Source organism: Colletotrichum spaethianum, assembly GCF_022836535.1.
Source record: "Colletotrichum spaethianum MAFF 239500 DNA, contig34, whole genome shotgun sequence".
Lineage (NCBI taxonomy): Eukaryota > Fungi > Ascomycota > Sordariomycetes > Glomerellales > Glomerellaceae > Colletotrichum > Colletotrichum spaethianum.
Window position 1 is genome coordinate 103,386 of NW_026054804.1, and position 26,001 is coordinate 129,386.

The 26,001-nt window shown below is 49.8% G+C and overlaps 8 protein-coding genes across 8 annotated transcripts; 2 read left to right on the forward strand and 6 right to left on the reverse strand.

Moving 5' to 3' along the window:
* Positions 1-837: 837 nt before the first annotated feature.
* On the reverse strand, positions 838-2,169 carry ColSpa_10226 (linoleate 9S-lipoxygenase 1; the record flags this gene model as incomplete). Its single annotated transcript, XM_049276438.1, has 4 exons — positions 838-852; positions 908-1,364; positions 1,397-1,887; positions 1,912-2,169. 4 exons carry the CDS (start codon positions 2,167-2,169, stop codon positions 838-840), a joined length of 1,221 nt encoding a protein of 406 aa, XP_049132395.1.
* A 1,888-nt stretch (positions 2,170-4,057) lies between these two features.
* ColSpa_10227 (versatile peroxidase VPL2) lies at positions 4,058-5,372 on the reverse strand (the record flags this gene model as incomplete). Its single annotated transcript, XM_049276439.1, has 2 exons — positions 4,058-4,703; positions 4,753-5,372. 2 exons carry the CDS (start codon positions 5,370-5,372, stop codon positions 4,058-4,060), a joined length of 1,266 nt encoding a protein of 421 aa, XP_049132396.1.
* A 1,931-nt stretch (positions 5,373-7,303) lies between these two features.
* On the reverse strand, positions 7,304-8,242 carry ColSpa_10228 (alpha-1,2-mannosyltransferase MNN24; the record flags this gene model as incomplete). The annotated part of the gene is made up of 1 exon (XM_049276440.1): positions 7,304-8,242. The coding sequence occupies one exon, from the start codon at positions 8,240-8,242 to the stop codon at positions 7,304-7,306; it is 939 nt and encodes a 312-aa protein (XP_049132397.1).
* A 9-nt stretch (positions 8,243-8,251) lies between these two features.
* Positions 8,252-8,899, reverse strand: ColSpa_10229 (uncharacterized protein; the record flags this gene model as incomplete). The annotated part of the gene is made up of 1 exon (XM_049276441.1): positions 8,252-8,899. The coding sequence occupies one exon, from the start codon at positions 8,897-8,899 to the stop codon at positions 8,252-8,254; it is 648 nt and encodes a 215-aa protein (XP_049132398.1).
* Positions 8,900-13,790: 4,891 nt separating this feature from the next.
* On the forward strand, positions 13,791-14,576 carry ColSpa_10230 (decarboxylase tropJ; the record flags this gene model as incomplete). The annotated part of the gene is made up of 2 exons (XM_049276442.1): positions 13,791-14,141; positions 14,286-14,576. 2 exons carry the CDS (start codon positions 13,791-13,793, stop codon positions 14,574-14,576), a joined length of 642 nt encoding a protein of 213 aa, XP_049132399.1.
* Positions 14,577-16,550: 1,974 nt separating this feature from the next.
* On the forward strand, positions 16,551-16,916 carry ColSpa_10231 (choline transport protein; the record flags this gene model as incomplete). Its single annotated transcript, XM_049276443.1, has 2 exons — positions 16,551-16,615; positions 16,673-16,916. 2 exons carry the CDS (start codon positions 16,551-16,553, stop codon positions 16,914-16,916), a joined length of 309 nt encoding a protein of 102 aa, XP_049132400.1.
* A 1,125-nt stretch (positions 16,917-18,041) lies between these two features.
* Positions 18,042-19,026, reverse strand: ColSpa_10232 (putative nitronate monooxygenase; the record flags this gene model as incomplete). Its single annotated transcript, XM_049276444.1, has 2 exons — positions 18,042-18,941; positions 18,982-19,026. The coding sequence occupies 2 exons, from the start codon at positions 19,024-19,026 to the stop codon at positions 18,042-18,044; spliced, it is 945 nt and encodes a 314-aa protein (XP_049132401.1).
* A 4,211-nt stretch (positions 19,027-23,237) lies between these two features.
* Positions 23,238-23,904, reverse strand: ColSpa_10233 (uncharacterized protein; the record flags this gene model as incomplete). Its single annotated transcript, XM_049276445.1, has 2 exons — positions 23,238-23,307; positions 23,357-23,904. 2 exons carry the CDS (start codon positions 23,902-23,904, stop codon positions 23,238-23,240), a joined length of 618 nt encoding a protein of 205 aa, XP_049132402.1.
* Between the last annotated feature and the right edge of the window lie 2,097 nt (positions 23,905-26,001).

Below are 26,001 nucleotides of genomic sequence, written 5' to 3' on the forward strand. Positions count from 1 at the left end.
AGAACATACATGCATCACTATAGAAGTAATGTATTGGCTTCCTGGCCTGATATAGTTCTTCGACCAAGGCCAATATTTTAAGTTAGCGAATTTCCTTTCGATTCCTGCATTGGCGACGTACCTTATGCAATCTCGCACTGGGTTTTGTTCCGAGTCTAGACAGTCCTCAGTAACGATCGCTTGACGTCTTGGGCTTCACTGATTCATGTTTTCCTGGCCATCCAAGAGAGGGTATGTAATTAGCACAGAAGTACCGTGAAATATAAGTATATCGTGAGTGCCTTCAGACTTGACGTTGGCGTCCTTAGAACGACATTTTAGCACCACGTCAGCCATATTAGCAATGCTTTGGCATACGTAAAGAACAGCCCCCCAAACCAACGGGTCTCCCTCCTGTAAGGCCTTACACTATCTGTACTATTGGCGCCCGAATAGATGAGTTGATTTCGGAGCTTAGTCACTCAAGCGAAGTGTGTCAATTGGGCGACAACAAGCATACAATTAAGATAAGTCGCTGATATACAAGTCTAGACAAGAATCGAAACTGCAGTATTACTTGGATCCATCACCATGTAAGGAATGCTGGCCCAGTCCATTCTCATGCTTGTTACCAGGAATTCAACTTCCAGCTCACGTAGGTCATAGTAGAAGCCTTCGCTAATGGACCGAATAACCTGCTCTTCCCTAGCCCTGCCACAATGTGTTCTCCACTGTGACTGTGCAAACGAGATAAGGCTACGGTCGCTTGCAACTTTGAAACTAAGGAGCCAAGGCACCTGAACTGAGAGAAGCCACTCTTTTTGCCGCCCAATTGGCAAAGCCTGGACGAGATCTGCTTCAGTGTACCCCAATCTAGACTCTGGGGAAGGTTCCGACAAAGCATTGGAGGCTTAGCAATGACAAATACTTGGTAAAAGTTCTGGAGGTAGTTGACAGTGGTGTGGAATGGTGCAGCGATGTGAATACTCATAGTGATAGCGTCGCAAAGTTCATCCAGGCACTTGATTTTCGAGAAGCCCTTAATGCGGCCATTGTTCTGGGCCTCTCTGCACCAATCCTGAATATGAATGTCTTTTTTGATCAAGCCATCGGCTCGGTCTTCGTCATAGTACGTTAACAGCATGCTCTTGACGTATCTGCGAATGACATCCCATATGGATAGGATGTTCTTGACGTAGGCATAGTTTTTGTACCTGCTATCCGTGAGACCCTCCTTGGTGTTAGGGAACCCACGACGTAAGAGGTCGTTAGGGACATAGTTCTCAGTATAATCGAAATTCTCGAACTCGTAGGCCATGTATTTGAACGTTTGGTCCATGCTTAGCCCAATGATGTCCTTGATGACCTGCGGGACAAGGGTTTCCCTGGCGGCGGCGTTGAGAGAGAGTGTCTTGACCAGTGCAGCTGCAAAATGCGGTACACGATGTGGTCCATGGGAATTGTGCGGTGGGTAGCCACAATAATGGCCTCCTCGATGAAATGGGCGCGAGTGAGATGAACCCCAACCTCGTGACGAATCCAGTCTGTAACTTGCGCGCACGTCTTTGCATACCGCCAAGGCCAGTCCTCTCTTTCGAAGGTTGAAGGGTCAAATGGACGGTGTCGTCGATTGAAGATGGTGACTGAATCCTTCATGGTCTTCTTGTAGTCGCATACGATTGCAATTGGGTGGAGCTTGCCGTCAGGGTGGAGCTGATAGAGTGTTACGGCCGCGCAAGCCCAATGGTCATCTGACATCGGCTCCTTGTGGTGGAAGATCTCATCAGGTTCTACACCAGTCGCTTTGCGAAAGTACCGACAGTCTTGCACAAAAAGATAGGCTGGGTTGACCTCGGGTAGAGTCTTCGCCCAGTAGCCGTAGCCTGCGCGCTTGGCCGCTTCGATGAACTGATTCAAGAGATCTTAAGGAACCTTCTCGATCATGGTAGGATTGGTACCGGTGAAGGACTGTTCAGCAAATCGGCGGTCACCATACCAATCAGGAAGAAGACCAATATTGAAGCCACGCTCTATGTCAGTGCCGGATTTGCGATGGAACTTGTTGTACGTCTCGCAGTCCGCAATGGTAGGGCCGCACTCAGGCTTCCCTCCAATGACATCGTCAATATTCCTAAGCAGCCAGTCCGTGGTTCTGCCGTTGATGGTGTCGGGGGTGACTTGCGCGATCATAATTCCTGTTTCGGCAAGGCCCAGGGCATTGAAAATTTTCCATTTAGGTACTTCGTTTTCCAGGGGTACATGCTCAAGATGAGGAGGATACGCCAACGAACCATCAACGTAGTGTGGGAAGGGGGAGTATTGGTGAATCTCCTTTTTTTTGAGCAAGCTCAACGTAGCGGGGCAACGTCGGTTCGATTTGAAGAACGTCGAAGAAGGATTCGAAGCTGTATATATCTCAGCAAAGTATCGGCTGCCCGTAATCAAGAGCCCTCAGCTGCGCTCAATTCGCTTGTAGGCATGAGTGATAGCAGCCTGCGTGCCAGTGTAAGTTCCCTCGTAAATGTTACCACCGCCTCTTCTCGGATTCTTCTCAAGGCCACTCGGGTCCGGTTTGCAAAAGATGCCCAGCTTCACAAGCTCTCCATCGAATACACCGGGGTCAATGTCCAAGAAAGGGTGATCGGAGATCTTTGCTCTGAGCTCAGCTTTCCGCTTCTCAATAGAAGGTTGTTTGAGGATGTCCTCGATGGCGGTGCGGGTAAGACAGAAGCCCCGATAGGACGTGTCGGGAGAGGGAGATTGAGTATGGTCATCGTGGATGACAAAAAAAAAAGAGGATTACTTAGAGAAACCGTGAAAATAGGTGGAATGTTGACATGTAGGCAGTGGCGAGGCAGGCTTACTTATGTTTTTTTATAGTCTGGGGAGTCCGTAGTTGATGTCAACAATTATCAAGCTTTGATCTGTGTTCAGGAATGGTGAGGAAGTTGAGAAGAAACTCAAACAATATGAGACCCCGATGATTGCGAGAGCTACATTCAGTGGCTATGGAAACAATTACTGTCTAGAAAACAATTCATCAAAATTACTATAGTGATAAAAATATCGATATGCCGAGTTTCAGAAAGCCGACGTAATTTTACTTGGTACCTAACGAAAAGATCACGTACTTAGCAGATGTCTTGAGACAAAATCATGGCAGTGCAAGCCACATGAATCAATGCAGCATCGGACAAGAATGTTGTATGATTATGCGTTTCACTGTGACCGCCCGCCCCCTTGCCATCCACGCTGCATCGGCGGGTTTTAATAGAGTTTTGTCCGCATTCAAGCAACAGTTGCATACTTCAATGGTTGCAGCAGGGTGATGCTACGCACATCCCAGGCAGGCAGCTTCGTTTGGCCGGACAGCATATCAGACTGATTATCTAATTATGAATGGGGCGAAGTAGTTGGTGGGAAAAAGCAGAGGGAAATGTACGTGCTGTAGATGATACCCTCCTCACGCTCTGGCCGTGGGTCGAAATTGAAGCCTCTTTGGAGTCATGATAAATCAAAGAAACACTATGCCATTTGATGAACAACCTAAAGGAAGTATTATGCAGCTAGATCACCAGGGTTGACGATGATGACAGTGCCACTGAGAGAAGACATTACATGCCATGGCCGAGACGTTTTTGTAATGATACTATAAGATTTCGTGAAGTTGGGCCGAGTCGCGATAAGGCAGCCTAGGTTTGAGGATGATTGAGCTGAAATGTTTTGAGCCCATAAGCCTCGGTATGGTATTTCACTCTATTCTAGGTCACAACCGTCAGTCAGAAACAAAGCTGGTGCTATGGGTAGTGAGTGCTTATCTTCAGTATGCTGCAGCGATTCTAGTTGATTTGTCATAGAAAACGCTTATGCAAGATGTAAGAAGCACCGGGGATCTGTTCAATCCTATGTGAATCGTCTAATGAAATCATGTGTTGAAAGCCAAGAATCTGGTAAAGATTAAATATAGACATTATGTGACTGTATCTACTGGTGCCAGTCAAGCAGTTTTATATACCAAATCAAATCCGTACGCCTCTATATGTTTGTTCCACGAGAAACCAAAAACTTGCGAACACTACTAGTATCTGAGACCGAAGATACCCTTCAACCATCCCATCACGGAGCTGATGAGACTGCTGATGTTGCCACCGTTCCGTAGTTCGTCAGCAATCTTGGCAACCCGATCCTTGGTAGCAAGCCACTTGTCAAGGGCAGCCTGGTCAGGAGCATTGAAAGTGTTACCGGTGCGAGCAGGCAAAGCCTTGGTGCACTCAGTCAGGTCGTTGATATTGTAAACGCCAAGGAGAGAAAGACGAATGTACTCTCGGGCGTAGTCTTCGTTCCAGTGGGACTGTCCGCCCTGGCCGGCAAAGGCTTGGAACTCAGCGCTGATACGAGGGTCCGTGGAAAGCACAACGTCGCTAGCGAACTTGAAGACACGAGCGGGAGCAGAGCCGAGAGTCTCCTTGTAGAATTTGACGTCCCAGACACCAGGGGAGCTGTCCTGCGGGTCGCCGGCGCGGCTGGGGTCGACGAAGCGCTGCTGGCTGGTGGTGTGGGCGCCAATGAGGGCAGTGAGACCGTGGGGCTTGATGGTCTTGTTCTCAAAGAGCTGGATCAAGAAGTCGGCGGAGCCGGTTACAGGAGGAAGAAGGTTGTTGGGGCATGGGGCAGTGGAGTCTTTGCGACCGACGAAAGTGCGAATACGAGGTCCAAGAGGGCAGCTTTCAAAGGTTAACGGACGTTATCAAGATAGCTGCGTCGAAGACTTACACAACAGTGGCCACGCTGGCAGAGAACTGAATAAGATCGGCCATACCGATGCCATACTGCTTGTACTGGTTGTACCAGACCTGAGTCTGTGCAACAATCTCCTGGAGACCGTTGTTCTCTCCACGAGTCATCTCCTCGGGAGCGAGGATGATAGATCCATCAGCGCCACCGAGGGTGCCGGTGGTCTTGGACCAACCACCAGCATCGTGGAATCCTAGACGGATAGCGGCGCGGGCGAAATCGGTGCAACGACCAGACTTTCCCTTGTAGACGGCTTGAAGATCGTTGGCGATGTACTTCCAAATGCAGCATGTGTCAGCGGCGCAAGCTGCGGAGCCCTTGGCGGCGAGGTTCCCGCCGCGAGCGGAGGTGGAGTAGGCATCGTCGCTCTCCGGATTGTCAAAGCCGGTGAGGAGTTGCTTGACGCTCTTGCCGACAGTGGTGAGCTTCGAGTCGTCGAGAGTGGCGAGGTCGCCAAGGAGCTCGTTGGAGTCACCCTCATCGGCGCCGTTTCCATCTTGGTCGGCACGAGCACGGATTTCGGAGAGGGTGCTCTTCATGCCCGGGTAGGCGAGAATGGGAGTAGCCGCGAGGGCGGCGGTAAAGAGAGAAACACGCATGATTGAGAGATTGTGGTGGGTAGTATACGTGATAAGAGAGTGTAAGATAGCAGTACTCAAAAGCCAAAAGTGAGAGATATTGGAAGGAGTGTGAGAGGCGAGGAGTTGACAAGGCGTATCCTGGTGATCCAATTACCAGAGAAGCCGGGCATTACAGGCTCATTATATCCTCGTCGACAATATCTAGTCCAGAAGCCCGTGCTCGTCTCTCTGCAATCTATTCTGGGTGCAAGAAGCCATCTTGGAGCTTAGATGTGGAGATGAGTAGCCCGCCGTCAACTTGGTTAGTTCGGGGCGTCCTGACGCCGTCGACGTTGTACTCAAGGCTTGCTTTTCCCCTCGCCATCCTGCCGCCACTCGGTCGTATTGAGCCGTCTGAGCCGGGCAGGAACTGGCTTGGTCCGGGCCACATTGTGCGTCAACTCCGCCTCCACGGAGTCATGAAGAGTTGCATAACAATTGTGTTGATCGTGATTGGGCGTCCAGACCGGGGCATGACGGTGGCTGCAAGGCGGTGGGCGAGGCATCAACGGTGAGGAAACAAAGAGGTCTGTGTGGCGAGTTTAACATAAAGGTACAATTCTCTCTTGTATCTCTGCTTTGTTTACGAGGCCTTCTCACCTCGGTTATGGATTCTTGCAATAGTCGGTTGCTCAATATAAGTAAAAAACCAACCTACATGGGCTCCCGAATTCACTTACGAGAAAATTCATGGCATGGCATCGTTACACCTTGTTCGTGAGTATGCAACCATCATCCCATTCTGCAAGACATACAGGAATAATTGGCTTGCCTATACTCGCAGCGCACCCCGACTTGCAGGTTGGTTCTGAGCCTAGGCCAAATGCGATCGCCAAGTGTGACTGCCTTGCCTATTTCAGCTACCAAAATCGACCAAGTGAGGAGCGGCTACCTTTGTTCAGGGGTAATAAGCTAGTTGCATGCCCACAAAGGAAATGTGAAGTTTTAACGCTGCAGGCTCATTAGCAGATGGGGTTTAGACGCTAATCGGATGCTTTCTAGCGCTCCAACGGTAAGGGTTGGCGGCCAAATTTCCCTGAAACAACTGGTTGAAAGGGCAGCAAGAGTCTACGAACACGAGTGTGTCGTTAAGCCTGCTTAGTATGTAATTTTCTGTTTGCACTGGAGGACGAGCAGGCGGAGAACGTTTATGTCGTCCGATTCTGTCTTGGAACCCTCAACGCTCGGATGATGCGCCGCGTGGGTCGGGTCGCCCAATAATCCTGCCACTATTTCCAAACCACAATAGCAGATGATCTTTTTTAGTAAAAGTCCGAATATTGGAAAATTGGGATTTACGTCTTACGTATATCTCTATCAGAAGCACGAGAGCGGGTCTCCCGAAAGTTGACCATAATCCTAGATCCGCAGGCCGCTTTCACACGTCCACCACAGTATTACTCCTGAAACCCTACGTACACCAGCCCCATACCCCGACAACGTTTCAATACCTCAGAATGGTCTTGTGTAAGGAAAGGCGCCTTTGGAACGCCACCTCAAGCTTTTTGACATGCCTCGAAGTACTCAGTCCCGCGTGACATTGCGCCGCCTTATGTCAAAGGTGGATGTTGACATTCTACCGGCTCGGAGTGGTCAGGCCAGGGCTGAAAAAATAAGCTCCACGGTCTCTTCTAGCTTTCAGTCAAAGCGAGCTGGAGAGATGGGACCCTATCCCCTCGCTAGGTCTCGTGTGATTAGGTACAAACAAGTATGTGTCTAACCCTGAGCTGGTACTCTTGAGCGGCGCTAGCTCTTCTTTGTCCCTTGGGTTGTCTCTTTGACCCTCTGTCTCTACCGGTGCTCGACGCTAATATAGGAACCATCGGCCCGTTGAGTGGCCATCAGGGGAACACCAAGGGCGATCCTTCTTGATGTTTTGACACGCAGAAAACGTGAATGCTCAAAGAGCTTCAGCTCGCAGGTGAAGGCCCAAACCGACCCAACTTCATTGTGTCCTCCTGGTCCAGCTGCCAGTATCCACCGAGCTCACGAAACGTTTGCTCGAGCCCAGATAGGATCTCGTCCACGTCCCTTGCTTCAGCATCGAGCATTTCTGTACACTGCGCCGCTGTAAACTTGTCGGAGTGGTCGGGCATATACGCAGCGCCATCCCACTTGATAGCCACGTTAATGTTTACCTGTGGACTTTCTTCGCTCAATGCCCTCTTGTAGTGTCGTAGATAACCTCCCATGACGTCACGATTCCATCTCAACACCTCGAGCGACACTGTCTTGACCAGTCCGCCGTGAAGGAATGCAACGCGGCCGTCATCTGGATGGTATTGAGCGAAGGAATGCCCGCAGTAGAACCAATCATTCTTTGTTCCCACGCTCGTAAGCCATTTCTTTGGCTTCCCGAATGAAGTTTGCAACGCATGCCACGCAAAGCGGAACATGTCCTTGTCGCCTAACAGGAAATCATTGTAGTATTTCCCCTGTTCGTTGTTCAGCCACGAGGCAAGCTGGAGATGATACCAGAAGCGCCTCTTATCAACTAGAAGCTGACCGCTCTCCTGCTCGTATTCAGCCATTCGGCATGGAGTATTGAAAATCGCCCAGGCCGGGTTCTGAGGACGCGTACGCGCGATGTCAGGCCAAAATACCGTATGGTACTCGGTATACTGAAGTGAATCGTAAAGAATCGCCGGATCGAGCATTGGGATGTTGTCAGAATCTAGCAGGAGGGGCTCAGCCCATTTAGAGTTGAGCAGAGCTGCTGTTTTGAGCTGGTAGTTGATTCCAAACATCCCATCCTTCTTGATGTGCACAATGTTGTGGTCTTTTGAGAGGTCGTTGTAGTAGATCGGTTCGTACAAAGCGTTGAGGCCAGCCATGGTCTCAATGTTCATCTCGGTGTCTCAGTAGTGAATCTCTACGGGAAGAGTAGAACTGAGTTTCTTCAACTGGCGCAAGATGACCTTGACGCGCATCACTGTGTCCGCGTTACCTGCAACAATGACCAACCCTCGGCCACGGAAGCTATCCTTGACGCTCGCGTACGGAATCATCTTGCCCCGAATAAAGTCATGCCACTCGCGCCGGCGGAGCTCGATCTCCAGTACCGGACGGTCTTCAATGACCCATTCCAGAGAGTCCGAGAACTGAAAATTGACGTATGTGTCGGCGGGCCAGGTACATGTTACGCGGGCCTCACGCTGGGAGATGCCCTTCAAACCTGTGATGGCCGCAAAATGGGGGATGAAATCATCTGACGTCGCGAGTTTATGTGCATCGGGAATGAGTTGCGCCTGTGGTAGTAGTGGTGGTGGTGGCGGCGGCGGCGGCGGCTGAATCTCTAGGTTGTCGTCGAGGATCGGAATCTCCACTTGGTGAGGAGAGGTGTCGATGTTAAGAGAAGCGTCACCTAGATGCTGCGCAGTGATTACATTATTGGGCAATTGTGAAGATTGGGTGCCTGCTTCATTGCTCTTGCTCTTGAACATCAAGATCAAAAAAGATGTGAAAACCAGCGCCAAAAAAACTCGAAACCGCTTCATGCCGGCCATTTTCCCCATGATGGATTGTTGATACCAACCCGAAGCACTCTGCATGCAAAGATGACGGTCGAGGATGCCAGTACTCTTTCAACAGGAAACCACTGTAGAGCAAAAGCTATCCGCATTCGATAATCCATGGTTCACCTCATGTTATCTTTGCCGGCCTCGGTCCCAGCCATCCCATATTCCACTGATCCCCATGTGAACACAGCAGGGGTGCCATTCCTCGCGTCGCTGCGTGATTGCGTCGTGCGGGGTCTGTCGGATCCCTAAATCTCCGGAGGACGCCGTCGGGAAGTGTGGTGCTGATCAACTTGGCATCACGAGCTTCCATTGGTTGGGGTTATGGACGCAATCAAATAAGCAACCCCCTCCTCCGCACACTCCTGCATCGCGGAGGTGAAAGTGAAGCGGACCGGGGCGTCTCACACATAGCAGGAGGTTGTTTCGCCGCAAGAAGCTACAACTTTCTATAGCAGTACCCATATCGCGATCCACTGAAGAATCGACAGATCACGAATGGATTTCTTTATGCACGTTCGGATGTGTGCGCAACCAGGTATGCATCATCTCTACAACTTCGCTCTTCCTATACCAAGGTTGTTCCAATCATCCTGAGTAAACGGAACGTATGTATTACCCTTGCCGTGCTTCTCGATCCAGAGAACCTGATCCCCGCCTTGGATCTTGCTTGGGTCAACGCCTTCGTTCTTCAACGGAACCTTATTCTGCTTGTTGTTGTGTGTCGCTGTTCCTTCTTGCAGTAGTCGGATGAATATGGGAACAGCGTATCTCGGAAGTCTAGCTCGTGCATAACTGCGTTGGGTAAATATCTTAGCCTTCGTATCACAGAGAGAAATAATTCCCATACCTGAGAAAGCCCGCATAATCAAACGACGACTTTTGAGCCGGAGCAATATCGAGTGCGGCTGCGCCGGCCTTGCCGTCATGGCCTGGAAGCTGAACACCATAGACGACGGCCTCGTTGACTCCAGGATAATTACCAAGAACTTCGGAGACCTCTGCGGTCGAGACGTTCTCGCCTTTCCATCGGTACGTGTCTCCCAGACTGGAAAGTGATGTAAGCGAACGCATTGAGAACATTGGCCGATTCTCAAGACTTACCGGTCCATGAAAAACCACCTGCCATCGCCATCACGCCTTAGTGAATCTCCTGTTCGATAGAAATAGTCCCCTTTCTTGATGATGTCTTTCACAAATTTCTTGCTTGTCGCATCCTCGTTGTTGAAGTAGCCCGGAAAAGGGCGCTCGCCAGGATGCTCGGTCAGAATTTCTCCACCAACTTCGTACGGAACACGAATGGCAAGTCCCGTCTTTGGGTCCCGCTTGATGTGGCCGGTTTCCGCATCGACTTCTACTGGGACTATCATGTTTCTGTATTTGATTCGAAGCAATAAGCCGTGGTGTCCGATAGCGTTGGCGAAAAAGTCTCCCCGAGCCAGATTGCGTAGACCCAGTGCGCCCTCAGTGCTGTTGTAAAACTCGCATACCGTATCGACATCAAAACGTTCCTGGAAACGCTTCCACACATCTGGTCGACAACCGTTGCCGAACACAGCGTAAATACCGTGATCTTTATCTCGCGGGGAGGGCGGCGCTGCCAGGAGGTAGCGGAGTGTCTCGCCGACATATACAAACCATGTCGCATGGGAATCGCGGACGTCATTCCAGAAATTCGAAACGCTGAACTTTGACGCCATACATACAGTCGATCCGGCCTACTGTCAGTTCAGCTTCTAGATACCAAAGCTGGGAGATACCAGAATTACCAGTATTTGTGATATCATGGAGATACCACCAGTTCCATGATAATATGGCTGTTGTTCTGAGCTTCAGTCGAAATCTCGCCAAAGAAACCCAGAAGCAGTACGAACCATGCAGATGTAGCATCTTGATTTTACCCCATTGGTCGGATGAAAGCCAAAACCATTCTGCGCGGATCAGCAACTAGAAAGGAGAGGATGAGAGAAACTAAGATGACTTACTGGCAATGAAACTCCAGCCGCGGTGGCAGCTGGAAAGATTACGGCTTTCGGAAGACCTGTAGTGCCACTTTGGCTGTTAGACGAATTAACGTTTGGCTGGCAGTACACTCACCTGGTATAGAACATGGCCATTGCATCGCTAGGCGTGACACCCCTTCTCAGTTCATCTCTGGGACGAACAGGGTCCAATTGGTAGATCCGTGGCCTCTCGTCCCCGATGTTGATGACTTTGACACCTTTGAGATCTAGTTCCGTCTGCACACTCGCATACTTTTCAGCAATATCTAGGCCTCCATCAATGAGGACTAGCTTGGCCGTGCTGATTTCGATACACCCGACGAGGGCTTTGCCGGTGAGATTGTAGTTGATCATAGCCGGCGCCGCACCAATGGCAAACAGCCCAACCCAGGCAAAAGCGAAGTCTGGCGAATTCTGCATGAAGAAAGCGACGAAGTCCCCAGGTTTTACTCCATAGGATAAAAACAGTTGTGCATATTGGTTTGATCGGTCGTAGGTCGCTTTCCACGATACGCTGCCGTCTCTAGTCCAAATAGCTTCATCGTAAGGGCGTTTTTTAACCGCTTCCTCGAAAATGTAATATGGCGATACGCGACCTGCCCTGGCTGATATTTGATCAGCACAGTATGCGACAGTTTATATGTCTGGGGTCTTCTACATGAGCTCTCAACTGCTTTCGTAACTGCTCGGCGATTTTGCAGCGTCTTGATGTCTTTTGACAGATGGTATCTCGCGTCAAGGTACATGCTGGAGGCAACACCTCCTGCCAGTGCGGCAGCCCCAACTGGGTTTAGGGTTAGCTTATCTTCCGTTTTATAGCCATTGAATTGCAGTGGTTCAAACAAAAGCCGGGAATCTCGTGTCATGATCTAACGGGCGAAGAATTTTACCGAAAGCCATAGCTATTTCTGTTCTTCGGGACTGTACCGACGAGCTGTCTGGCCCTTTTGCAATTTTCAGTTGACAGATAGCAAGCTTTTCTGGTCGAATAAAGACGCCGTGTAGTCGTGAAGTTTAGGAGGGACTTATGAAACAAAGACAAGTCGACCTTAGAATATCCCCCCATTGACCAACGCTCCGGAAATACTTTGATACTTTAAGGAGAACTGAACCCTTGTGGAAGGTGGGGACGAGAGGCCAAACCCTCTTCATCTTGCCGAGGTCTCAGAGCTAAGCAACCAAGAAAACGATCGGTTTTATTGGAGGAGGATGGTTTTCTGGGGCTCGGTGCGTTTGGGGGCATTTCTTTTACCGACCTGCCGTAGTCCCGAATGGCCGAGCTACCATTTCCCATGTTGCTTTACTTGGAAAAACCAGCCGGTAGACGGTTTTCATGCGAAACCGAGCAGAGATTGGATTGGCTGCAACCAACGTGCCGCACAACCCATGCGCTGTTACCCCAGAAATAGCGGCGTCATGGCTGGCAATGTCCGCGCTAGCAAACCCAAAGTTTGTAGCCGAGGCGGAGAAGTGGCCCCGCTTCACAGCTTGGCACATTTACGTGCAATGCATTCATCTATCTGTATACTAATTATGCCGATAACGAAAACGCCCGGCGCTCTGCCATGCGAGAAGGAGATTTGCAGAGTTTGCGGATGTCTGATGCTCCGGACTGTCTGATTGGGGCGGCCGTCCCGACCCTGCATAGTCCGCTATCCAAGCTTCGAAGGGCCCAGTTTCTTGAACGGTGCGAGAATGAGCTTCCAGATTTGCCGACCCCTAAGGTCTGCGTGCAAAGTTCCGAAATATGTCTGCCACGGATGGCAACACACTACGTCTCCCAACCTCATATAAACGGTCAGGGTATTCGAGCTCAGGCGGACGAACTCGCCGGCTTAAGTGTCACCTCCGATGTAGGGTGCGGGCCGCGAGAGCGGTTAGCTTGCCAGTATTGAGTTACTGAGACTTAGAGACTGCACAATTGCAAGATCCAGAAACCTGGAGCCGGCATGCAGTGTAAAGCTGGCGAGATTATCTGCATTTATGGCCACTTGAGATGCTACTGCCCAATCGGAAACTATGGAATTGAATCGCCATAAAAGTCTGGCTGACATAAACCTGCATCCGCTAGTTTATCAAACAGAATCAAAAGAAGCCAAGCAGGCAACCGTCGGCCGTCTGGGCGAAAAGCTGAACTATTTGCAAGACAATCGCCAAAAATTCTTCGCCCAAGTCCCTTTTTCGAAATCGTTGTAGCTGACACATGATGGCCTTCGTGTCTATTAGTAGATCTGCTTCTCATTATTGAAACAGCCAGCACACGCAAGTACCATAGAACTAGAAATATATCATACATCATTGCTGCTTTGTGCCCTACCTTGTTGTGTTTGTTATGCAGTTTTATCACGACTTGAACGACGACACATTGTATCTAGTGGTACAATAGTCACTTTGTTCACGTGCTTTCCAGGTAGGGAATGGGTTTGTTCAAAGACTCAGAGGTGCAGTTCTCGACAACTAATGGCACCGGCAGACTTGGTCGCGCTAACAGGTAATGATGACGGCGACCACGCGTTCGATTACAGCTTCCCTTCTATACGGGTACACAAAGGGCCTGTCCAGAATCATCACAGTGCGAAATGTTAACTGATGAGTAGGTGACCTCAAAAGCATGTCACTAAGCATTTTGGACCGTTCTTCAAGTTCATTCTCAGCCAACCAATTTTTTGATAATCTGTTTGCAACATGCCTGATGCCTGCTCTTTAAAGCCCGTCCGCCATTCAAGGTTGCCTGAGCGTATCATTACATCGCTGACTCGCCAACTCGACCAGATCTGTATTAGCGCTTGTCCCTCTGGTCCGCAAACTACTTTTGGTTCGATCATCGTACGCTCTTCACATTGTTAGGGAGACATTTACAATTTTTCGAACCTACTATGACTTCTCTCGCAAAAAGTGCTGCATTGCAAGAGCATTTTCAAAAATTTATCAATGGTTCTCACATCCTCCATTTCCATCAAGTCGTCGATGCATATGGCCATCTGTCATTTCGACATCCGTTCCAGGCGGACACCTTCGTCATGTCTCTCAACATCGCCCCAGCTCAAGTGTCTTCACCTGAAGATCTAATTGCGTATAATATCGAAGATGCAGAACCCGTAAACCCGAATTGCTCCCAAGGCTTTGCAGAGAGGCGGATCCACTCGGAGATCTATAAGCGGCATCCCGGAGTCAACGCCGTGGTCCACAGCCACTCCGAAGCTGTGGTCCCCTACACCATTTCGGGCGTTCCTCTCAAAGCTGTCAGCCACATGTGCGGGTTTCTCGGACCCAGCGGCTCACCAGTCTTTGACGCTGCGAACCATATGGAGGAAGGCGACGTCCCTGATCTACTAGTACGCACGGAGAAGATGGGGTTTGCGCTGGCAAAGAAATTTGACAATGACAACAAAGTCACGTTGATGCGCGGGCATGGATTTACAGTCGTGGCAGACAGCATTGAGCTGGCCGTGATGCGCGCGGTCTACACGCAGAAGAATGCCAGTATTCAAACCACAGCCTTGATGATCCAGGGGGTGACTAGAACTACAGGCAGTGTGAGGGGTTTGAGCAAAGAAGAATGCGCCGGGTCCGACCAGACTACGAGATGGTCGATGTTGCGACCCTGGCACCTGTGGGTGAAAGAGGTCGAAGAGAATACTTTGTACGTCAACTCCGCGTAGTGGCAGTCGTTTTACTAGGCCTGGGGTTTGGTTCACCCGATGTTTCGGTCAAGGCTCTCATGATAGGAACTATCGCCTTGGTGGCTAGATCCTACAGCGGCTAATTCTTGTTGTTTTGTGAAACTCTTTATTCAGGCTGCCAAGTTCAACTGCTTGTAGAATGTTTTCGAAGAGTGTGTCATGGCATTGCATTTTCCTGGTATGTCATAGCGGACGAACATAGGTCACTCTTGATAAATTGGCAGGACGCCTTTGTCCAGAATATACCAAGTAAGAAGGCCTAGTCCCATATATGAGCTGGGATCGCCACCTATTCAAGTTGGGAACTCTTGGCTGGCATAGCAAAAGCAAAGAGCTACAAGACACAACTAGATGGCGCCCGATGTCATGTTTGCTTTGCTACAGATGTCACTGCTTGTGCAATCCATATCCGGAAAGAGGTCAGCATCTACCGAGAGTGATCGATTTGTTTAGTCTGGAGCAGGTGGTTCAGGGGAGATTCCAGTGGGCTGCTGGTGGGCTGCTGATGGCCAAGCATGCAGTCCGAGGCCGCAGCACAAATCGGCATTGACGCAACGGGTCGTTATCTGCTGCATCTGCGGGGTGTGATCTGCGGACTGGCCTCAAAACCGCATTTCCGGCCCACAGCCGTCATGGGGTCGGAGTATTTCCTTAGCTTAACACTGCCGATTTGGGTTTAGCGGGCTGATAAGCCTCTTCATTGCTCGTAGCAGTGGGCTTAACACATATTGCAAGAAACCAATAGTGCTCCCGATCGACAACTTGATAAGAAGAGTATGTCACTGCTTACCATCTATCTCGCCATCTATCTCGCCATCTATCTCGTTATCATCGGTGCGACAGCGGGATGTGGAAGTGAAACCGCCCACAGATGACATAAAGAAGCCAAAGGCGGCTCCTTTTTCGTAAACGGCACTTAAGCTTCAACATTGAGGTTCTGACCCTGTCGCGCGCCACACTGCCGCAATCGCCATGGCTGGAACAGTGGACGGCCAAGATGGCCACCTGCAGAAGCGATTCTCCAAACTAACCATGATTGGCATGGCCTTTGCCATTCTGAAGTAGGTTACCCCAACCTTCTGAAAGAGGCCGCTACTGACCTTTGAAGTACATGGATTTCTCTGGCTGGGTCCATTGGTCTTGTCATGCCATCAGGAGGCTCAGTTTCTTTCGTCTACGGCTTCATCTTCTGCGTTCTTTGCAATATCTGTCTTAGTGCCAGTGTTGGAGAGCTCGCGTCTCTCTATCCGACAGCCGGAGGGCAGTACCATTATGCTTATGCATTGTCAACTCAGAAATGGAGGAAGATGACGGTAGGCCCAATGCTCCTTGTTTGATTCGGCCAATTGTACTGATAGGACCCAGAGCTTTTTCGTGGGATGGGTCAATATTGCTGGATGGCTCACTCTCAACACGACAGCCGCATACTTCGGAGGTAGGTTCCCGCATTGCAAAATTGGTGAAATCAACGGCTAACTCGAATAATAGCACGGTTCCTCGCAGCGGCTGCTGTTGCCGGCTCTGGTGGCGCCTTTCAAATTTCTCAATGGAGCACCTATCTGATTTTCGTCGGAATCTCGATGATTGGCGTCTTCTTAAACATATTCGCCTACCCGATTCTGAATCGATGGAATGAAGGAGCTTGCAAGTTAATGCCAGCTCAGCCGCCGCAGATAACATTCACTAACTAATCCCAGTGTATTGGTCCCTGATTAGCGTGGTCGTCATCAGCATTGTGCTGCTCGCAACATCTCCCAAGACGGACGCTGAATTTGTCTTCACCAACTTTTCCAACACGTCTGGTTGGAGTGACGGTACCGCTTGGATGCTTGGGCTTCTCCAATCCGCCCTTAGTTTAATCGGGTTTGTACTCTTTTCGCACTTGAAGCCTCGGATGATACTTACCAATTTGGATTCTATAGTTTCGATGCGGTGGCTCACATGACTGAAGAAATGCCCAATCCGTCTAAGGATGCGCCCATAGCCATGGTTGGCGCCGTGCTTGTTGGTGGCACAACGTAGGTTGAAACCCGAGCTACTTTCTGTCATTTCAGCACTCCTGACACACTTCACAGTGGAATTGCTTTCATCCTCGTCATGCTCTTCTGCGCCGTTGATATCGATGTACTTCTTACTTCGGCCACGGAAAGTCCACTCACGGAAATGATACTACAGGCAACGCAAAGTAAAGCAGCCGCCACTGTTCTTAGCGTTGCAGTGGCCGTGTGCTTCCTCAACGGCGCCACTGGTTGTGTCACATCCGGCAGCCGTCTGGTATGGTCGATGGCTCGAGACAATGGCACACCGTTCTCGAATTAGTATACACTCCCGATCACTAGCAATTAAGTCACACTAGCTAACTCGATATTCTTTAGCTTATCCCATCTCCACCCGAAACTCAATGTGCCTGTTCGTGCCATTGTTGTGCAAGCTATCTTCAATCTCCTATTTGGCCTCCTCTACCTCGGTAAATATTCACCTTGCCTTGCCGAAGCTATAACACTGATGTTCTATAGGCCCTGAGGTGGCTTTCGATGCATACATAGCAAGCTGCACTCTCTTCTTGAACCTCTCTTACGCTATGCCTATTATGATTATTCTCCTCAGAGGGCGACGGATGGTAACAGCCAGTCCACCCGAGTTTAGCCTAGGCCCGGGGTTGTTCGGCTACGCTGTAAACTGGATTTCTGTTCTATTTGTTGGGTTCACCTCTGTTGTGAGTAACCCTAGCTCTCTTCATGAGTCTTGAAGCTTTGCTGATGTGTGCTCGTTTAGTTCTTCTGCTTCCCTCCAGCAATCCCAGTCAACGTCTCTACTATGAGTAGGTGCTTATCTGCAATAAATCCAAATGAGTGACTGATTTTCTCTAGATTACGTTACAGCTGTAGTCGGAATATTTGTCCTCTATGCAGTAGTGTTGTGGTTCGTCAAACAGAAGTCCTACAACGGTCCAAGGTTCGAACTAATCCTTGGAGAGGAACTTCCCGTCGCAAACACTTCCCGGGAGTGTGCTTCAGCAAAAGGGGAAGATTTCTTGCCAAACGAGAAGGATTGAAACCTCGACGAACTGGCCTGGAGTAGTTTGATATTTCTGTAGAGCAGCTACTTCATATTGTGATTGTTGCCAAGCTCGATTTTGAGTCAGCCAGTTCTGTTCTAGTCTCCCATTTGATGTGTTTAGTTGTTGTAAAAGTAGAAAAAAAAAGTAAAAAAGAGAACGGAGGTCAGCAACCTGCTGGTTAGCACAAACATTTTGCTATTGAAGCCTCACAAGTCATGATACCGCAGCTATAGCTGACTGTCAGGGCTAGTGAACTGGAATACTTGCCTACAGCGGTGGTTCGTCACCACTGTGCACAGTCAAGCCTGCAGGAAACATCCCTCATGAACATCCAAATCTGAGAAGTAGACACAACAGATCTAGACCTTGGTACTTTTCTATTATTAAAGTTTCGCCTCTTTCGAATATCCGTAATGCCAATCAACCCGCTTCAAATCCTTTCTTATCTGATAATTCATTTCCGCAATCTCCACCAGCCGCATGTCAACATTTACCAGACGCATTCCCTCCTCGCCATCAGTGAAGCTTCCAGGAACTTTACCCACAATAGGCAAAGCTACCTGACTACAACCAAAGAACCCTTGTTCCGCCGGGCCAGTAGCATTGCAGTAGATGACTGCGGCCGTGTTCTCGAATGCGCGCGTGGTGAGAGTGGTTTCCACAAACATCTTTTCGCAGTTGGCGTTGTATGCAAGTCCTTCTTTACTCATATCTGATAAGCTCCAGTACGAAGGCATGATGATTATCTTGGCCCCTGCGAGGACGAGGTGTCGAAATGCTTCGGGGAAGGCGAGATCCCAGCACACCAAGATGCCGACGGGTCCCAGGGGTGTCTCGAAGACCTGATGCGGTCCAGCGGCGGGCGTGCCCTCGTCAACATTCATTTTGTGGGCATAATCGATACTGGAAGTCAGATGGTTGCGTTCAGGGATCCAGAGATTGGTCTTTGTGTAGGCGCCGAGAAGCTGACCATCGTGGTCGATGAAGTAAGACGTATTGAGAAGAGTCGGCTTGGACTTTGTATCGGGGTTGCCAGGCTGTTGAACATTCGGTGCATGCGAGACAATAGTTCCTGCACATATGTTAATGTGTAGTTCTGCTGCTAATTGCTGGTATTGCTTCTGAAAGCGACAAGCATCCTCGGCGCTCAGGGCGAACGACGGCTCATCCGGCATCCATCCTGTCAAATGGTATTCGGGTAGGACGGCCAGTGATGCTCCTTGTGTTGCTGCCAGGCGGATCTGCTTTGATGCATGCGCAAAGTTATGTTCCGCATCAAGAACCTGTTCAGACAACGACCACGAGTCAGCGTAGAATTCTCACTATGGCGTAGTGATGGGGGTCATTTGGAAGCTCACTTTGGGACATGTTTGTATCAGTGCAACCTTGAAAGTCTCTTTTCCCGTAGTGCCTGCCATGGTATAGAAAAAGGGCCAAACTTGTTGGTTCCTACCGGTTTCCCGGCTGCGGCATGGCTTAATGCTTCCAGCAATTGCTATCGAAAGTGGGTTGACCAAATGATCGAAGTCATCGTTTGCTCATCGATACCCTTTTCGGCAAAATCATCCGTCGCCTCTAAGGGCCCAGTTTGGTTACCAGATGGAGCTCGCTGGGTCATGCAGGCCCCCATGGACACCCCACCTCTGATAAGCCCTGTGTTCCCACCGCATCCCGGCGCGAGTCATTTCCGTTGCTTCGACGCAAGTCCGTTAACTACGCCTGCATCCAAAGTCCTGAATAGTTTCCTCGCTCAGCTTATTGCTATCGGGTGAGAGCACAGTGACCAACCACAGTCTCGCTGAGTTAATCCGTAAATTTCTTCAACCCTGTTACGGCCTTGAAGGACTACTCTCAAGGGTCCAATGCTGCCGTCAAAACGTAAAACCATTACCAGGTCCCGAAATGGATGTGCTGTCTGCAAATCGAAAAGGGTGCGATATTATTACTGCCAGCAATAGCTAGTCCCGATGAATGCTGCTGACTGCTTGGATCAACAGCTCAAATGCGATGAAGCAAAGCCTTTCTGCTCCCGTTGCCAAAGGCTTGGAATTTCATGTCCTGGGTATCAGAAGCCATTGAAATGGACTGCGTCCTCAAGACCGCCCCGGGGCGGTCTCACATCCCCAGGAAGCAATGAGTCTGGAAGCGTTCATCGGTCGTCAGGAAAGCCTCTCAGTGGATCTCATATACATGATCAACTCAGCAAAGAAACTTGCGATATGGATTTCTTCCATCGGTTCACAGATATGTACACGCCCGGGAGCATCGAATTCGAAGACACGAGCGGCATAGAATCGCTGTTTCCAATGCCGGATGTGTTTATCGAAACAGACCATACTACACCTTCCGCTGCCTCTGAAACGATCTCGTCCTTCCATTTTCGTGGAACAAATACGAACGGTGTGTGGCCAGGAAGCATTCCAGACAGCGCAGGGACTACTGCTAGCATGGTTGGGAGATTCGCACCGCCGGCTTCGTCTTCGCCATCCCGATACGAGACGCCACTTTCACCTTGTTTGCAAGACAACTCTTCAGTATTGGTGGAATACTACTTCAAGGAAGTGTGCGGAATGATGTCTTGCTACGACAGCAAGTTGAATCCCTACAGGACAACCATTTCAGATCTCTGGGGCGATTCACCCTCTCTGTACTATGTCACCCAGAGCATGGCAGCAGCTTGCCTCTCTGAGGTCTCTCCGGGCTTCAGTGCAGCCAGCAGCCGACTTCGGGACCAAGCGGTCAGTTACCCATGGAACGAAAGCAAAGTTGGCCCAACAGATACATCTTCTCTGATGGCTTTGGTCATGCTTGGCTTCAGCCTCTGTTGGCACGACGCTAGTCAGCTCGGGCAGTCTGAGTTTGAACTTCTTGCTAAGATAGTTGCCCACCTCGACAATCAGTACCGCAATTTTACCCCGGTCGAACGGCAGAAGAGCTTTTTCTTCTACAATTCTCTTGTGTACTGGAAGATGTTACTGTCCTTCGTCACCGACAAAGAATTGCCCTCTTTGGGCACCACTCAGGTAGTTCAACCACAGCCAGACCTTGTACCAACTCAAGGACACGAAGTGATGCCGCACCCACAGACAGGCATTGGTTGCGAGGTCCTAGAACTTGTCGCTCAGGTTGGCGCTCTTGTTAGGAGGGAGCGTAGACGCATTCGCCGACGGCAGCATTCATCGAAAGATGATATTGAACAGTCTATGAATGCAATCCGAAGCGCAGAACAGCTTCACGCCAAGTTATGCGAAACTGAACTCCCAAGAGAAATAGCAGTTGTTGACTCGGGCGATGATATGACACCGGCAAATCACCTACTGAAAACAGCGGAGGCTTATAGATGTACTGGGCTACTGCAACTCTACCGTAACTTCCCCGACCTTCTTTCGCATAAAACATTGCCTTCTAATCTCAGCAATCCGCCAACTTGGATAGATGCTGCTGGAGACGCCGATTGCAATCCCCATCCCCAAGAAGATTCCGGCGTCATCCTGGACACGTGGTTGACAAGTCTCGCTCTTCACGTGCTCGATCTTGTGCAGGATATTCCGATTTCTTCACGGTCTCGGTCTATTCAGCCGCTCATCCTTGTTAGCATTTGCAGCGAGTTGTCACTGTGTCGCACGTTCGCACCAGCGTCATTCATGAAAGAGACCTCCGTAGCTAGCATCGGCTCCAGCCCAAGAACGAAGGCATCGCCAACAATCACCGATATCCTACACGCGAGACGACTCATAGCCTCACGACTCTCGTCTTTTGAGGGCATCTTGGCTGCTAAGCCAATACGACAAATGCTGAACCTTGTGAAAGAGACTTGGGCTTGTATGGATAGTCGGCATGAGGATGCATATTGGATAGACGTTATGATGGATGAGGGATACGAAACCTTGATGGGCTGACAGTTATCAGATGTGATTGTAAGCTTGTCATTGTTGACGGTAACGAGCGCTTTGTAATAGGTCTGCAGTTGCACATAGGGCCAGGATCAACTTAGTGCGTTAGACGGAGACATTTATTTACTCAGGTCAAAGTAGACTAGATCTTTTCGGTTGGCCCTCTGGTATTTTGCATTAGATTAGCAGATGTGGAGCTTGGGTTATATCCCATGGTTAGCAAACGAGAGCAAGCCAGCAGCACCAACAGCACCGTGACGTTTTAAGACTCAAGCTCGTCAATATCCACAATGATAGTGCTGATCTATTAGGCCACAAAACTCAGAACAAAGGGAACCCGTTTTTGGGCTAAGTAACAACGCTAACCTATATCTGAGCGAATATGGCCTTTCCCTGACGGCCCCATCAACGTGTAGTAGCTAAGGTTTCGATCCTAAAAATCGGCAGCAGAGTATATGGTTTAGGAGCAACCCTCTTGGCGTGATTGCTCCTCCTACTACTAATTTTTCGGAAAGACACAGCGCATGCGTGGGCTGTACGTTTTAAGATCCATCCCAGCTAGGCAACCGATACTCTTGTCATAGATTGGATCCTTGGAACAGTTGAACTCGGTGACTCCTTCGTAGCTAAACGTGCCGTAACCCGTCTTTTTGGCCTTATACTTGCACTTCTTCCGTCCGAAAGCTTCTTTTCCATTCCTGGTCTCAAAGCTTGGCGGCCATGAGCGACTATCGAACATTGTTGTAAGTCTCCATCCTATCTGCTTCACCTCGCAATGTTTGATGAAGCTATCATTTTGCACCGGGAGCATAACCCACATCTCACCCGATGCCGGTGTCTCGATTCCGGCCGCTAGAGTTTCTTCATGCATGATGTAGAGGGCCTCTGATTTCTGTGGCTCTACAAGCTTTGGTGGACCTTTGGGCAGCAGTACTGATGGTTCAGGTGTTGCGACCGCTGTCACTAAGACAGTTGACGTGACTATTGCAACTGTCTTCATCACTGACTTTTGGACCGAAGCTGTGATTGTAACTCGCTTTACACTGGGCGTTGAAGACGTAACTGACGTTGACGAGATGACCGGCGATAGTAATGGACCACCGACATAGATCGTGGTAAATATGGACCGCGTTGTCTGAGTGCGTGACTGTGATGGAGAAGCTTCTGAAGACGGCGTTTCAGTTGCGGATGTTTTGTTCATTTTGCCAATTGAGGTCGTACGAATAGCAGTGGACGTTGTGTTCAACGTAGCCAGGTCTGAAGTCGAAGCTGTCGAGTTCTTCCCAGTAGTAGGACCCGCTGTCCTATTCGATGACCACGAAGTCGTTGGAAGCAGTTCTACTGTGCTCATGCCTCTCGGGGTTGTAGTGTTAATGTCGCCCCATGTTACAGAAGCCGTAGTCCCGTTTGAAGATGGCAACGATGTCGGAAACATCCATGTTCTGCCGCCGCTACCGCTGAAGTCTGTTGCCAACGACTTGTTCCACGGAGACGGAGCCTTTGTCCCGTTGAGAGATAATGAATTGGTTGGAAGTGGCTGCGTTCCACCCACACCGGCCCCCGGAGTTGTAGGCACGTGAGGTATCCCTTGTCCGATTGAATGCGACGATGGAGGCGACCCCGAACTGATATGGCCGGCATTAGAGGCCGGCCCGCTCCTCATCGGGCATGCTTGTCTGCGGGCTGCTATGGCTGCATCCGAATCAGGTAAGTCGGAAAAGATTTGATCTTCTTGTGGCGTCCATTCTTGCATATACTTTGAATTGGGGAAGCGGTCCCCTTGCAAGGGCAATGCATCGACCCACCAGCGCATCGCAGCCTTGTCATTGCACGTCTTTGCAGGCTGGTACTGGAGCAAGACCTTGCCGCGCGGGGTGTCACGAATCCTGTTCAAGAGGACAACTGACCAAACGGCTTCGCCCAAGTTGCTCTGTTCTCTCGCCATCATCTCTGCGTAAGTGAGCAACTGCGGAGGATAGTCAACGACGACAGTAGCGACGTTGGGCAGTGCCTCGCTAAGGTCGTCGATGATACTCTCGACTCGATCAGCATACAAGAGCTGGCCCTCGTTTATGTTGTAATCGTGTGTTCCAGGCCAGTTGGCCAGTGTGCCATTCGCTTCGAACTCCCATCCTCGCACACGAGGGGTGACTATGAGCACCTGAACAGGTATTAGAGGTCCTTCGTCCGACATTCCGTCATCATCGCTGAATAAGACGCCGAGTTTCCCAAGCTCTGGGTGGTTTCTAAGGTCGTCAATTTCATACTTGGCATATTTGGATACTTCATCCTCTTCTTCGGACCCGAATCTCCACTGGTACAAGGCGTTCTCGAACAGTTCGTCGTCACCCATGGTTGCCTCATAGAACTTACCCATCCACGCACCCCTATGGCTCACGATCAGAACTACTGTGCAACCCGTAAGCCCCTAAATACCTAGTGATTCGACCTTGTCTCCGAATTCGATCCAATTCAACCGGACTGTCACCAAGTTCTCCTCGTCGTCCTGCAACGGGGGGCCATCGAGCACGAGCTTAGGATTGTGGTAGTTTGGCTCTGGAAGTGCGGGTCTCCTGTTACACATATACCTGAACTCTTCCTTCATGAAATGGGAATATCCATTTTCATAGTCGCTTGGATCGACCCATTCTCCATAACGTGGTTCTCCGCGTTTATCAATCTTTGAACCAGCCGGCCCTGGTATCTTCTCCGGCCAAGGTATTTTTGTATCCAGATCAGTTGGATCAGGGGTATCTGCTGGCCTGACTTCCACGATCTGCGGGACAGAGCCACCTGCGGATCTGGGCTCGAATGCTGGGCATGCTCCGTCGCCGCACTCCGGACCGCAGATGGGTATTGAAGGCCTGGGATGAGATGACCGTGTGATGGCCACCGTGATGATCGAGTTGAGAACACTGCAGCCGGTGATGGTGATGTATGCACTACTCAAACATGTGGTGGTCGCAGCTGTACGCGTAGGGGTACCGTCATTAACGCCTATTGATATAGCAAGGTCAGTATTGTTTGTTTCAGGCATAGCATGATTTCCACGGAAGGCCTACTTCTGGTTATTGAACAGAAGACTGTCGGGTGGGTAGCAGTGACAGTGACGGTGCAAGAAGAGGTCGAGGAGGTGGTGGTTGTGGATTTGGTTTTGCTAGACTTTTTGTCTTCATCTTCATTTTCATCATCTTTTTTGTCGTCGTCTTTGTCGTCATCTTCATCATCCTCTTTGTCATCCTTTTTGTCATCATTTTTGTTGTCTTTCTGGCAGTTGCCGATCTTGAGTTCAAAGAGCTGAATACAGAACTGGGGAACGTTGATCTCGATGTTGGGAGGGAATTTGATGTAGCAGCCGAAGCAAATAAGCGGAGGCCCTTTGAATGGGAAAATAACTAAAGCCTGTTAGTACTAGCGGTTGGGATGAGTTTTGAACATTTCGCACGGCATAATACCGCCCATGGTCAGGCAGAGTCCCAGCTTGAGCCCATGCCCAAAACAGCATGAGAGCCATAAGAGGCTTCAATGCCATGTCGATTTCCTGTTTACTTCTCGAACGGTTGATGCGGTACAGACTTGAAGAGCAAAGTATCATCATCAGTTTGCCACACAGGCCCGGATGAACGTGTCTTTGGTTGTGATTAAATGCGGTCGCTGTTTTATATCTTTGGCGTGCCAGCCGCACTTGTACACTCTCGACCATCGTCATGAAGAACTTGTCTCTTCTGCTGCCCAACTTCAGAGCAGCCTCAGGCTATCGTACAGACCAGGCAGTTACAAGCCAAGCTCGTGAAATTGATAATTGATGCAGGGCTTTGGTGCAATCTTTTCCGAACAAGGACCGGCTCCTTTGCTCAGATACGTGAAAACCGTTGTACGAAGGGAAAGAGTACTACCTCCATTCATGGCAAACTGCCTTTCATTTTCTTTGAAAAGGCCGAAGGTGTTGCACAGCTTGTTTGTAGCTTGATTGCCATTAACATCGGTTTGTCCGCACATCATATCTTATTGTTGGGGAGCGTGATGGGCATCCACCGTTTGGGTGTCAGCAGTACTTCCAGACCAGTGCCAGCGTCGACCCCACAACGTAGCATTGCGAGCTTTGAATTATTTTATCACAGGCCTCAACTGGATAAACCGCAGATCGCGTATGTAGAGTGTTGATTGTTGAGGGCGATCGGACCAAGTGGATAGGTTATACTTTACTCGAACTGCACCGGCCACCCTACGAAAAACCACCAGCAAACAAATGTAGGGAAGTGGTATAAAACCAACAGAATCTACCAAGAATCCAGTTTGAATGCTGTAACCTTAAAACATCGGTTAAAAGTGGTTGTCATGTAAATCTCTCTAAGGACACCCTCGTATTCTGCAACTACTTGAAGAAGCTTCTTTCACTAATGGTTGATCATTAACGATACCGCTTCAACCGCTTCACAAAAAGGCTTGA